This window comes from Parasteatoda tepidariorum, chromosome 1, assembly GCF_043381705.1.
Source record: "Parasteatoda tepidariorum isolate YZ-2023 chromosome 1, CAS_Ptep_4.0, whole genome shotgun sequence".
Taxonomy (NCBI): Eukaryota; Metazoa; Arthropoda; class Arachnida; order Araneae; family Theridiidae; genus Parasteatoda; species Parasteatoda tepidariorum.
The window spans coordinates 101,610,227-101,624,941 of NC_092204.1; the positions used below are offsets into that span (position 1 = coordinate 101,610,227).

The following is a 14,715-nucleotide window of genomic DNA, read 5'->3' on the forward strand; positions in this document are numbered from 1 at the left end:
TGCACGTTAGTCCCAGCAAAAAATCCTCTACGGAGGCAAATTTCCCCCTATATGCGATCCAGGAATTTCCTTGTCTTCTGGACTCGGGTTCGAAATTACAAGACTACGGAGTTGAACATTAGAAGTCATAAACTAAAAAATTGGGCCTGCTGTTTAACAACGGCTATTTTTTTCCCTTGTAACTGTATCGTTAGGCAATTACAAGGAGCAAAATGATACAGTTATTAGTAACAATTGTTACCTCAGCATTGTCGTTCCATTTTATTGCACATGTTTCCGTGTCCTTGATTAATGCAATATCGTAGGAACCACGATGCTTTTTTTCTTCCATATTTGTGGAGTTATCTAATATACTACCACCTGTGAGATTTTCGCGAGCTGTGACAGATGCGAGGAACTCTTTTCATTCAAAATTTCGAATAAACTATAGGAAGAGAAAAAGTCATCAAAACTTAAATTTCTCAATCTCAGGTATTGAAACAACGCTAAGTTACTTCAGGACAACGCTTGTTCCTTATGGCATATTTTGTCGAGCCCTGTTAGCCTCAGCTCAATAAAACTCTTATAAAAATGAAAGCGTAACAATAAAACTAACAAAACTCTGAACATACAATAAAACTTTATTAAAACTCTGAAAACTTGCATAAAAAGTTTGTTTTCAAATTTCGCCTATTTCTCATGGATTCGGCTGATGGTGCGTTAATGAACCATTTAATTAGAGTGAAAAGTTTTTAATTTTTCTTGATATTAGTTTCATTTTCAGAACTTACAACTTTAATTCATCATAAAAACATGTAATATATCTCAAGTGGATTAATTATACAGTTTAAAAAAAATGAATTTTTTCAATAATCTTTTGAAGTTCAAAAATTAGCGTATTTTGAAAATTTCTCAACAGAAATCATTTACTCCAACAGAATTACTAATATTTTATAGATGTCTTTAGAACCCTTTAAAACAACAGAAAAATAAAATTATTGAAAAATATTCGCCACGGTGTTAATAAAAAAATATTTATTAAAATGGTGCGTTTACGCACCATTGGACGAAAATGACTTAAGAACGACTTTAAAAAACTTCGAAGAAATGGGTAAAAAGTGCACGTTAATTCATAATACGTATTTTTAACGAAATATTATTTAGAGGGAGAATTGATAACGTTAAAATACCGTCAGTTTAACGATTGAAGAAATGGTGAAAATCATCTCGTGAAATTGACGTAATTTTAGCGTTAAGTCCAAAACCTTATAACGAACGAACGTATTTTGCCCTTTCATACCGCTTGGGATATTAGGATAAAAGTACTGAAAACGATATTAAAGTTAATTATATACCAACTAATTTTCAGATTGCTGATATGTTAACAAAATCTTTACCTGGTGTAAGACTGACAGAAATTTTGCCTCTCTATAATATTATATATTAATCGAGCGATTATATGTGTATTGTATACTCATATACGTATGTATTGAGCGATTGAGGGCGGGTGTTAAGGAAAAACTGTAGTCGCACTTATCAGAATGTTCTGATTAGACATTAAGTTTGAGGCCAAGAAGGCTATAAATGCAAGTAACTCTGTTTTTCTGATGTTCTTTTCTATTTCTCCTGTCCCAGTGTACGTTCCAACTGTGTAACTCTCTGTGTAATGTTCTAATAAACATGTCATTCTTCGACCTCTGAATTTCATTACAATAACAGATTGAAACGGAGCTTGATGAATTAGAGGAACGTCTTGAAAATATTGCGGTAAGTCTCAATACTCTAGTTATCTCATTAAACAAAAACTTAAAAACTCTGTAAACAAAAACTTCGAGCATTAAAGGTCTTAAAATATGAACAGAATAATCTTTCGGAAGCATTCCTAATAAATATTATCCTTCAAAAATTGGATAGGGAAACACGAAAATTATTCGAATGAACAACTAAGAAAACAGAATATCCGAAATTCACAGAATTAATGTCATTTCTAGAAAACAGAAGTTCGACTCTAGAAAGTGTAAATCAATGTTTGTCTGTCAAACCTTCTAACAAACACTCCCCATATTCAAATAAATCTAAAACTTTTATGCTGAATTCTAATGATAAATCAAAACAAAAAACATGTGTTTTGTGAAAAATGCGCATACCTTAAATCAGGGGTCGGCAACCTGTTTGTCCTTAAGGGTGCAATACTAAATTTGAAAATCACCGAGGGCGCATATTTTACAGATAATCAGCAGGTATAAATAGGCATTAAAAAAAACAGATTTTTTATACCTTTATTTTGTTGGTGACATACATAATGATACATATAATTCAGTGAAAAACTTGGGTGTCCATATTTTCAGCTAATTTCTCATAATTGGGGATATATTTAGAGTTCCCGGTCCTTAAACAATTATCTAAATGTGAGTCATTAAGCTTTGTTCGGTACTTTGATTTCAAATATTTCATATTTGAGAACAAAGACTCGCAATTGTATGTTGTTGCACAATATGAATAAATTTTTAGCTCATATTTCCTTAAAATAGGATACTTATTTTCATCGACTAAGTTCCAAAACATTTTATCATTACTATGTGCTTTTAAAATAATATCCCTTTGCAAGTTTATTATTTCTAATTCTAGGTCTTCGATATTATGAAGCTCGAAATACACTGAAACTATTTCAAAGACATCATCTTCAGTAATGGATTTATGAAAAATTTTAGAACGGGTTCCAATGCTGCAAAATCTTTAAATCTAGATGAAAACTCTTCTATTAGCTTATCTATAATTTCTAAATATGATGTAGCAGTAATATTTTCATTATTCAAATTTAAACTCTCAACAGTATACTTTATATTCGGGAAATTTGATAATGATTTTATCAATAGATGGGATTTCAACAACACTAACTTTACTGCACTAATCATGTCAGCGATATGCTGATTTTTCCCTTGTATTTTTAAATTTAATTCATTCAACTTTGCCGTTATATCTGTCAGAAATCCGAGGTCGATTAGCCAATCCTTATTTTCTAATTGCTCGTAAAATTCGCCTCTTGATGCAATAAATTTCTTTATTTGTGGCAAAAGCATAGTAAACCACTCAAGAATTTTACCTCTGCACAGCCACCTCACTTCAGTATGTAAAAGAAGATCTGTGAACTGAACGACCTCATCTTCTAAAAGTAATTTAAACAATCTGTGTTGCATAGCTCCCGATCTTATGGAATGAATAATTTTTGTTACTATCGTAAATACGTGTTGAAAACTGATTGTTTTTGCGCATAACATTTCCTGATGTATGAGGCAATGATAAGAAATAAATTTCGGGAATAAGGAATCCTGTCTACATAAGGCAATAAATCCTTTTTTCTTACCAATCATCGCTGGTGACCCGTCTGTTGTTATTGACGATAACTTTTGTACAGATAATTTTATATCTGTTATATACTTTTTAGAAGTAGAAAAGATATCTTCTCCTCTGGTGCTTCCCTTTAACGGCAGAACTTTAAGGAATTCTTCTTTTGTTGTAAAATCAGAAAATACCATCTTCACGCAAATTGCTAATTGTGATATATTTGTCACGTCTGTCGATTCATCCATCTGTAGCGAAAAGAAAATACAATTTTCCATATCATTTGCTAATTCTGCCTCCAAATTCTCCGCAATTACTTCAATTCTTCTAGTAACAGTTCGTGCTGATAATTGCAACGTGTTTATAGCTGAAACTATTTCCTTTTTATTTTTAAATTTCTCAAAAAGTGAATCAGCAGCTTCTAACATGGCTTCTTTCACTAATTCTCCATCTGTAAATGTTTTTTTATTCTTAGCTAGCAAATGCGATATTTTATATGACGCGATTGTTGCTGCTTTATGTTGCTGCAGTGGTTTAGTAAAAAAAACTTTGCTGGTTAGTTATTGAAGATTTTAAAGAAATATTTTTTTTCCTTCCAATTTCAGAGTTCATTGGATAGTCACTATCAAAATTGGTATTAACGGTCTTAAAATGTCGTTCAATATTACTTTTCTTGGGAATCGCAACACTATTATTACACAACAAACAAATACACTTCCCTTTGTAATCAACGAAACAATATAGATGTTCCCATTCATCGTTAAAATAATATGTTCTTTTTCTTTTACATTTTTCCATGAAGGGTGTTAAAACACAAAAAAATAGAACTATAACAACTCGATTTTAAAAAGAAACACTTAACAACTTTATCAAACTTAACAACGTTTATTATTTAAAATATAACGAAAGCAAAGCAAAGAAGCATTATACCAAAGATAAACAAACAGAAGCTCAAACATAAAAGTAAACTAAAACTAAAACGACAAGTTACAATACAGTCACAGTTAACCTAGCTGATGCGTCAGAAACTACATCAGTGGCGAAACTAGATCACCCATCCAAACTAGATCACTGTTTAATTTAGGATCCAGTTCATCGCTTTTAGCAAAGGGTTTTGAAAGAAAAGAATTATTTCGGATTACTTGGTAGTTTTAAATGCACGGTCTACGCGTGGTCTATTCGAAATACGATCACACACTAACAAAACATACGTGCGTGTTATTAGATACGCTCAAGGTTAGCAAACTGCTAATCTATGCACAATCCTAAACTCAACTGACTACTTGCTGTATATCGCCGTTTGACAAGAGTAAGTAAATCGCTCTGGCTATCATGCATTTACATTAGTCCAGCGAGGATGCATTAAAAATCGATCGCGGGCGCAGCGTTGCCTACCCCTGCCTTAAATAAATGTTCTAAGTTTCTTTCAATGAATGTTTCAGATATATAAAACAAAAACAAATTCGTAAAAGCAGATTCGTTAAGCAAAATAAACTTTGCTTTAACTGTTTTAAAAGTAAGCATGTGAAATTATGCTCTTCTAAATAGAACTTTTTCTATTGTCAGTTACGTCATTACCCTCTATGGTCATAACACACTCTTGCATCGAAAAACCGCAAAGTGAAAGTAGTATTATCGCCTCTCCTCCGTATGATTCCTCAGATGTTTTGACTAGCAAAGACTTTTAAGTGGCACGGGACAGTTTCGAAACTAAAAATTTTCTAACTCTGAGCAATGTAATAAGAGAGAGAAAACCTGTATTATTAAGTGCGTGTTATATTTTCATTAAGGATTCTTACAGGATGTGCTACAAATAGCGCACTGTTTTAGATAGCGGGAGTAATGCAAATATTTTTATAAATGAATGTGCTGATAAATTGGGTTTGATAAGACAAACAATTAACGTGCCTGTAATGGGATTAAATGGAGCTACTCACAATATAAAAAATAAAACTAATACTGTCATTTCTAATGTGGATGAAACTTTTAAAGAAAATTTAGAATTCTTGATTGTTCCTAACATTACTGGGTTAATTCCATCAACTCAATTAGATATATTTAATATTGAATTACCTCCTTTTATAGATTTTGCTGACCCTAAATTTTTTAAACCAGGAACAATTCATGCTTTAATTGGGGCAGAACTATTCTATAAGATTTCAAAACAAACTTCACATAAGGTTAATGATAAACTTATTTTGCAAGATTCAGTTTTTGGATGGATACCAACAGGTGTTCTTGATGAAGTAATGCCGTCTAATGTTCATGCTCAGTGTAATTTAATTTTGGATTTTGAAGAATTAAGCAATAATTTAAAACAATTTTGGAAGTTAGAAGCTATCGGCATTAAGCACAAAGATCCAAAACTTTCGGAAGAAGATAAGGCGCAAGTGATTTTTGACAAAACTGTCAGGTTTATTGACAATCGTTACGAGGTCCAATTACTTTGAAAAAGGAGATAAAAGAACTAAAACATAATTTTAATATTGCAAAACAACGTTTAGAAGGGTTACGAAGGAAATTTTTTCAAAATCCTGAATTGTATATTCAATATTCTGAAATTATTAAAGATTATTTAAAGCAGGGTATTATAGAGCAAGTGAAATGGAATGAACCTATTTCAAATAAGCTCATTTATTATCTACCTCACCATGCAGTTTGTAAAGATGATAAACTCACAACAAAAGTTTGTATGGTGTTTGACGCAAGCTCACATGATAGTAACGAGTTTTCACTCAATGACTGTTTATGGCCTGGCTCAAATTTAAACCCCCTTCTGTTTGACATTTTAATACAGTTTAGATTAAATGAAATGGCCTTTACATCTGATATTGAGAAGGCTTTTTGACAAATATCCCTTACTGAAAAAGATTGAGATGCAGTTCGCTCTCTGTGGTTTAATGAAGATTGCAAAACACTTAGGAATTTAAAAGCATTTAAGGTTAATCTCGTTCTTTTTGGAGTGAACGATTCACCGTTTCTGTTATCAGCCCCCATCAAAAAACACATTGAGAAGTTCAGAGATGAATATTCCAAAACTTTTTAACTACTTGACCATTACATTTACGTAGATGATTTCATCTGTGGCGAAAATACCTTGCAAGAAGATCTAGGGGTTTCTCTGAATGCTAAGAAAGTTAAGTCTGAGGCTAGAATGACTCTCCGAAAATTGGTTACGAATGATATAACTCTAAAGAAATGCTGGAAAGAAGAAGGCTTCGATATTCAAGAGGAATATGCAACCATTAGGTTGGGAAGCAATTTGACAAAAGTGTTAGGTATGGCGTGGAAAACAGGAGAGGATTGCCTTACCTTGGATGCAAAGGGTCTCCTAGAATTTATTTCCGCTACTGAAAACTCGAAGCGTCGCCTCTTACAAGCAGTTGGTAAACTTTTTGACCCGTTAGGAATGTTAACACCATTTAAAATTCGTGTCAAATGTGTATTTCAAGAGTTATTGATGAAGAAGGTGCCGTGTAATGGACAGTTATCACCCGATGTTCACAAACAATGGCTAAAATGGTGTAAAGAACTACCGATTTCAGCAGAATTTTAAATTCCAAGAAAGATTCTACGCTGTACAAATCAAGGAATGATCGTCGAAATACACGCCATCTCCAACGCCAGTAAGTCAGCATATGGTGCTGCAATTCACCAATTACGAGTAAGAATAGTACAGGAAGTAGAAGTCAACATCATAGCTTCCAAGATCCGAGTAGCTCCGAGAAGGGAGATAACTTTACCGAGATTAGAGTTTCTTTGAGTTTTACTAAGTGCAAGGCTTACTAATAAGATAAAACACATTCTGGATAAGAAAACTCCATCTGCAGTTTACTTCTGGACTGATTCGAAAATTGTTATTTATTGGATTAGAGGCTCTACCAAGCGATAGTAGCTATAACGAATACTAAACAAAGACTTCTAATGATTCAATAAATATCAACAAGGAATCTTACCTTGTTTCGGCTTCTTGTTCTGCCTTCTCTTCCAAGGTCTTGGGCTGTAGATAATAGATCAGCCTAAATTTCACTTAGGCTGAAAAATACTTCGCACAAAACGTTTAAGAATTATATTTAATAATTAATCATGATAAAAAAAGGGGGAAGCTATTTACAGATGAAAAGAGTTGTGGGTGGTTCTCAGCAAATTTTAAGCTACACTGGAGGAGAAAAAGTTCGCAATTGAATGTTTCTGTATTTTTCCGCTAGGGGGGGGGGTCGCGGCATTCTCAACAGTAGCAGTTCGTGGCAAACCGTGTATCAGAAATTAAGAGACTCACAGATTCATCTTCTTGGCATCATTGTTCAAGTAAGGACAATCCTGCTGATCTCTTGTCTAGAGGTGATAGTGTCAAGTCCATTATTGACAGTTTCAAGGGACCTGATTTCTTTACAAACACTAGTTTATTAATATCTGAAGACAATGTTGATGTTCCTGAGAATGACAAAAAATCCAATAAAATTTGATTGTTAATATAGTTTAGATTAGATATTGACATTGTAATCTATAGTATATTTATTTTATTTGTCATAAGCCGCAAATTCAATAGATATATATTACATTTGCCCCGATATTTTGTGTAATAATTGTCAAAATTACAGGAATGAAGAAACTATTTTCTGCACTGATTTTTTATTTAGTAATAGATGTTGAAGGCAGACGTCTCGGCCCCTCACCATGGCTAGAGGGGGAGACACACTTTTCCCGTCAAATCTGACGGATTTTTGTTAGCACACGTAAAAGACAAAAAAACCCGCTAAAATCATCGGTCCTACGTTTTATGGGATAATTAAAATGTGTGAAGAGGCCAGTCATATTGCCTTTCCTGTATTCTTACGCCTCATCAAAATTATTCATTACTCATAGAAAATCGTTTAATCCTTCCTTGTATGGAAGTGAAAGATCTTAAAATAACTTCTCTTTTGAAATATAAATCTAATTATTATTCATTGGTATGTTTTTAACCCTGAAGTCCCAAAATAGAATTTCTACATTTATCTTTACCAAAGATATTTTATGAAAACGAAAGAGTTTTAATGCTTTTATTAATACAAAAGTATTTATAATTTTCGTATTACATCCCCCCTCCCCCAAATTTTTTTTTGGTTAGCCAAAAAAAACATAATAAAATTTAGAATACTATGAATTTATAAAATTTATGTTGGTATGACTGTCCTCTTTCGTACAAATAATCTTTTTTCAACATGTGAAAAAATAATTTACAGTAACAACAATAAAACATAATAATGCAATTTATCTGCTTAGATAACTAAACAGAAAGAAAAATGAAACATGCTTATATAACTTTTCTACTAAAATTTCAACAAATTTTTCCACGCAAAAATATACAAAATTTTATGCAAAAAGAGCTAGACAGCAAGTGTCATTTAATCGGAATTTAAGTTTCAGTATGGTTAAAAAAATATTCACAATTTTTATGTGAAAGAGGTGGACAACTATTCATGATTTAATTTTTACATTTGTGGGCTGTGCTATTTCCTAAGCTTTGATACATGTACTGTTTTAAAATTTTGTTTACCTAAATTCTTCTCTTTTTTTTTAATTTTGTAATTAGCTTCTTGGTCATTCTTTCATTTTCCTATTTTTCCTTTTGTTTTTGTTTGTAATTAGTTTCTTGGTCATTCTTTCATTTTCCTATTTTTCCTTTTGTTTTTGTTTGCAATTAGTTTCTTGGTCATTCTTTCATTTACCTATTTTTCTTTTTGTTTTTGTTTTTGTTACCCTTCACCTTATTTTTTTCAATACTTTTATTGAAACATCTTCAACCTTTATTTTTTCGATGTTTACTTTTACCGAAACATTAAACATTTTATTTTTTCGATGTTTACTTTTACTGAACATCAAACCTTTATTTTTTCACAATTTTTAACCTTTACATTTTGAGAAGTTGGTTGTCTAATGTGCAAAGTAAGTTGTCGTTGTTAGAATTAGCAGAGGTGATCAATCTCTTACCAAATTGAGTAACAACTGGCCCGACACAATCAATAGACAAACAAAAACCTTTGCAAGTTTGCAACCCTACTAAAGCATATGGTAAATCAGTATCAAGTATAAAAACTTAACTGAGCTAAAAATTTTGCCTATCGTAATAAGGGAAACTCACAAATTTTGTTAAGTGTTAACTGTCCTTTTGTTTGGGTAACATTTGAGTTTTCACATTTTTTAATAGGAATATTTAGTTTTGACCAAGTCCTAAAAAATAAGAATTTTAAAAAATTTTTTTGTATTTATTTTGAGTGTATTCAGTTACTAATACATTTCTATCTGTGTTTTATCATTTTCCAAATTATTTGTATTAGTTATACATTTCTTTATTTAATTTTTAATTTCTACTACACCGATATTGCATTCAAAATAAGAATATTTTAATGGCATTTTTATCTTCACCCTAAACACCACAGTAAAACAAAAATATAAATTCAACCAATCAATAAATCTTAGAAACTGTAGCACATAAAACAATAAATAAGAAAATAATTTCTCAAAGCATTTTTAAGCCAATCAAAACAATCAGTTCACTGAAAATAAAACTTTCAAGAAAAAAAAATTTCTATAGTAAATATGACCAATGCAAAAAAAGTAATAGTTTCAATTGAAACATCAAGTATGAGAAAAAATTTAAAATCATAATCTATGATTTTTGTTTATTTACATGAGGGTTTTTTCTTATTAATCACTAAAAATCAAAGAAATAAATGTTTAAAAAAAATACTCAAAGGATACGCAGCTGGATAAAGTTCGAATTAATCCAAAACATTTCTTGAAAGCCACAACATCAGATGAAAGTTGATAGAAGAAAAATATTATTATTATTTTTTTTTCGTGAAAATGATTCACGAATTAACACCGAAAGTGAAGGCGAAATTGAAGCTTGTTTATCTTTGAGTTCTGAGTAGGAGGGAGGGAGGGAATGTCGGACATCTATCGTAAACCATTCCTGGGTGTGAAAACACATCTTCGACGATTAAATCTAGAGCAGCACTGGCATAACTTAACTTTCCGTAGGTCACTTATAAAGTAAAGAGATGGGATTTCTTCAGAACGGAATTAGGCGATTTTTTCCCGGTCTCTCGGATGGGAACCTTCGGTGATTCTCTTTTTCACCCCCGTTGGGGGATGGGATGAGAAATTGCCATATTAGGCCTCTAACGAACTGCGTAGCACTGCCAGGCTTAAGATTCAAATTTATAAACACTACTTTTCTTTTACAGGTTTCCTCTGTAAAGCAAAAATCCTGCGAGGCTTGAAATATCTGGGGACCAAGCCCCGATATTTTATGTAATAATTGTCAAAATTGCAGAAATGAAGAAACTATTTTCTGCACTGATTTTTTATTTAGTAATAGATTTTGAAGGCAGACGTCTCGGCCCCTCCCCATGGCTGGAGGGGGAGACATACTTTTCCCGTCAAATCTGACGGATTTTTGTTAGCACACGTAAAAGACAAAAAAAAACACACTAAAACCATCGGTCCTACGTTTTATAGGATAATTAAAATGTGTGAAGAGGCCAGTCATATTGCCTTTCCTGTATTCTTACGCCTCATCAAAATTATATATTACTCATAGAAAATCGTTTAATCCTTCCTTATATGGAAGTGAAAGATCTTAAAATAGCATCTCTTTTGAAATATAAATCTAATTATTATTCATTGGTATGTTTTCAACCCTGAAGTCCCAAAATAGAATTTCTACACTTATCCTTTACCAAAGATATTTTATGAAAACGAAAGAGTTTTAATGCTTTTATTAATACAAAAGTATTTATAATTTTTGTCTTACATATATATATATATATATATATATATCAAATTGTCCAGTCCATTGTATAGTCCAGTTTCGGCATAATCTTTTTTATTTACTAACTATGGTGAAAGCATACATCTCAGCCCCCTCCAAGCTGGACGTATTTTAGTTAGGCATGATAAACAACAAATAGCCACGCAAAAATATTCGATCCTGCGTTTTNGTATATATATATATATGTGTGTGTGTGTGTGTGTGTGTGTGTGTGTGTAATTTTTTATAGTTAGCGTAATGAACAGTTTTTCTGAACTATGGTTAGGATTATGTGTTATTTATAGAATTTTAAAAAAATGAGGAAATTGTGTCACACCACACAAATTCTGAATGTTTGCAAAACACCATAAATAGTCAGAATGTGACATTCGGAATGTAGTTTTTTGCATTGAATCGTATAAAACCACCAAAGAAGTTTTCCAGCACTTTTTCAGCTGTCAAAAAAATTAGATTCCTCAACCAGTGGTATTTCTGTTATCCCGAACTGCGGTGATGTAAAAAATAGCAAATGGCCCTTAGAATAACAGAGGAAGAATAAAACCCTCAGGGATGCTTAACGCTCATCACTTCACTTGTTTTAGGGACTTGCGGTTCCCTTTCTTGAATACCCCTCCCCCCAGTCTCAGAAAGAGACCACCAGAGGATCTAGATTTCTTATTTTTGAGCTCACGTGAAAAGGTTAATTCTGTTGTGATTGATCTATGCGGCCCCTTTTTCATTAAAAATATAAACCAAAGAAATCGTCCTCTAACTAAAATTTATGTTTATATATTTGTTTGTAACTAAACCGATCCATTTGGAAAATGTATCGGATCTCACTTCAGAGTCAATGATTGCAACAATTAAGCGCTTTATAGCAAGGAGAGGTAAATGTTCAAAAAAAATTTCTGATAATGCAACAAATTTCGTTGGCGCAAGTAAAGAACTACGAGAATTTCATAACAGAATGCTTAAACAAGAAACTCTTACTAAATTTTTCTCGGAAGAGATCATTGAATGGAAATTCCTTCCTCCTAGAGTCCCAAATTTTGGTGGAAGCTGTAGTGAATCCATCAAATCTTACCTTAAACGTGTTGTGAGCTACTCTAATCTTACCTATGGCGAATTTTTAACTGTATTAGATCAGGTTAAAGCAATGCTCAACTTGCGTCCCTTGACTCCTCTCTCTTCTGATATAGAGGATTCAAATATTTTAACACCGGGACATTTTCTTGTAGGCAGATCTCTTACTTCAATTGTAGAGCCTACTCTATTAAATATCTCTGAAAACAGATTAAATTTATGGCAGAAAACTACGAAAGCAGTGCAGTTGATTTTGAAAAATTGGGGTAAATCTCATTTAAGTACCTTACAACAACGCACTCAGTGGATGTTTTCTAAACAAAATGTTAAAAATGGGAATATGGATATCTTAAGGAAGGAAAATGTACCCACTTCTACATGGATTTTAGGTAGCATTATACAAATTTATCCTGGTAAAGATAATAATATTCGTGTTGTAGATTTCAGAACAAAATGTGGCATATTTAATCGAACAATATCCAAATTATGTGTACTGCCTTTAGAAGAATGAAACAAAATTCTTAAGAATTCCTAAATTAGCTTTATATAATTTTTCTAGCCATGCTAATTGTTTACTTTATATACTTTACTAATCAAATATTTGTATCATGTTGCTTTGTTAGTTTACAAATTGTAAAATTTTAGAAAATTGTATTTTGTAGAACTTCCAGACAACTGCGCTTATCTTAAGTAAAACTTTGAATGCACATGTACATTGCAACGTGGTGGCATGTTCGGACTCACTGAGCATACCAAATTCGGACTCACTGTGTAAGAAGTAATGGGAATCCCGAAGCCAGCGGATGTATGTGCAGGTTTCGCCCCATTTCAGTTACAGATTCTAAAATATTTATCTAAAAGTATTACTGCGGTTTTTTAACCCATGCATGTATTTGTGTTGTGAAATATAATAATTCAAAAGAGGTTGAACTAGTTCTTTAAATAGCTTCACATACACAACAATATCTGCAGTGAATAAAATATAATTAAAATTGCATGCTTTAAAATTTTTAAAAGAAAATTAAACATTAAAATAACAAAATAATTTGCGATTAACACTTAAAATATAATGCAAAATTTACAAATATTATATACAACTAAACAAATAATTAATTCGTTAATAACGGCGATATTAATGAGAATTCATTGAAATAACATATGGACAAAGAGTTTCTATTAGTCTCATTAAGAAACCCTGGAAAAATACATTAAAAATACTTTCTTCTCATGCAATGAAGTGTGTATAAATCGTAAGCTCATATAGGTACTCAAGGCAACGAGGAGGCGGATCGAGCAGCTAAAATGGCCACCGATCTCTGCTAAATCACCCTTGAGGTCCCAAGCTCCATTGCCCAAATTAAAATTCAGGTTAAATTATATAGTACTAGCCGCTTAAGGCGGCCAGCTGTCCGCCACGCTAAAGGTTTTCACAAATAAAGTTTTTTAAAACATAGCAGGAAATCTGAAGATTAGTGGACAATTAAAGTGTTCCTGTCCAGCAATTTTGTCTTCATATCCAGTTCTGCTGCAGATGTGTTATAGCTCTTGAGGATGTTTGAAATTATATAGCTACAACGCTTAAAAAAAAAAAAACTAAAATGCTAAATACATGAAAAGAACACGAAAACGAATAAATTTTTTATGGTATCAATTTCTATTTCTATATAATTTTTTATGGTATCAAATTCTATTTCTATATCTGTTACGTCAAGCACTCAGGTATTATAATTTGATCTAGTTGTGCTTGTATAATTTTGATCTAGTTGCGCTTTCTACGTCATTTTGTTAACATCGTTTGGTTTGTTATTTAACATCGTTTGGTTTGTTATTTCTAAGTTAACTTTCAAAAAATTGGCTGGCATCAGCATTTTTATTCTTTAAGTTGTTTATTTTTTCTTTTGGAATTCGTTCCTTTTTAGCGAAATGTTTTTCAACCTAATCGAATTCTTTGCCGACTGTTCTCTGTATATATAAAGAAAATAAAGTAAATATTTTTAAAGTGTTGTGAAAAGAATTTTTAGTTGTACAAAGTACTACAATATCGCTATAAAAATTATCGTCTTCGCTTAAAAAAAAAAAAATAGAGCGTGGAAAGAAGAAGAAAAACTTATTATAACAATTATGAACAGCGACAAATATATCAAAGCGAAGCGTTCTATTTACGTATCGAATATGTTGCCACATTTTTAATACAAAAGTTAAACTTTTCTCCACTTTGATAAATGTAAACTAATGCGAACCTTACAATTAAATTATTAATTCCTTCGTATATTATTGGTTTAAGTTGTCGAAAATTAATATTTCAATTGTAAGGTTCGCATTAGCATACATTTATAAGAGTGGAGAAAAGTATATGCATTTTTTAATAGTTTTTTGAATATGGCTCTTTGAAGACGAAAAAGCATAGATTTTCTTACAAAATGACTGATAACTAAAAAACTAATCCAAATTTTTGAAAAAGAAAAAAAATACTTCTTCATTATGTCAAAACACAATTATGTGCCGAGTTTCGT

The 14,715-nt window shown here is 31.8% G+C and overlaps 2 protein-coding genes across 2 annotated transcripts; one reads left to right on the forward strand and one right to left on the reverse strand.

Annotated features, from left to right (window-relative positions):
• Window positions 1–2,642: 2,642 nt before the first annotated feature.
• On the reverse strand, window positions 2,643–3,749 carry LOC139426680 (general transcription factor II-I repeat domain-containing protein 2-like). Its single transcript, XM_071186391.1, has one exon. It carries the CDS (start codon window positions 3,747–3,749, stop codon window positions 2,643–2,645), a length of 1,107 nt encoding a protein of 368 aa, XP_071042492.1.
• An 8,337-nt stretch (window positions 3,750–12,086) lies between these two features.
• LOC139426681 (uncharacterized) lies at window positions 12,087–12,713 on the forward strand. Its single transcript, XM_071186395.1, has one exon. It carries the CDS (start codon window positions 12,087–12,089, stop codon window positions 12,711–12,713), a length of 627 nt encoding a protein of 208 aa, XP_071042496.1.
• Window positions 12,714–14,715: the final 2,002 nt, after the last annotated feature.

Coding starts and splice junctions, on each gene's coding strand:
- LOC139426680 (XM_071186391.1), bottom strand. CDS start 3,749: ATGTTAGAAGCTGCTGATTCACTTTTTGAGAAATTTAAAAATAAAAAG.
- LOC139426681 (XM_071186395.1), top strand. CDS start 12,087: ATGCTTAAACAAGAAACTCTTACTAAATTTTTCTCGGAAGAGATCATT.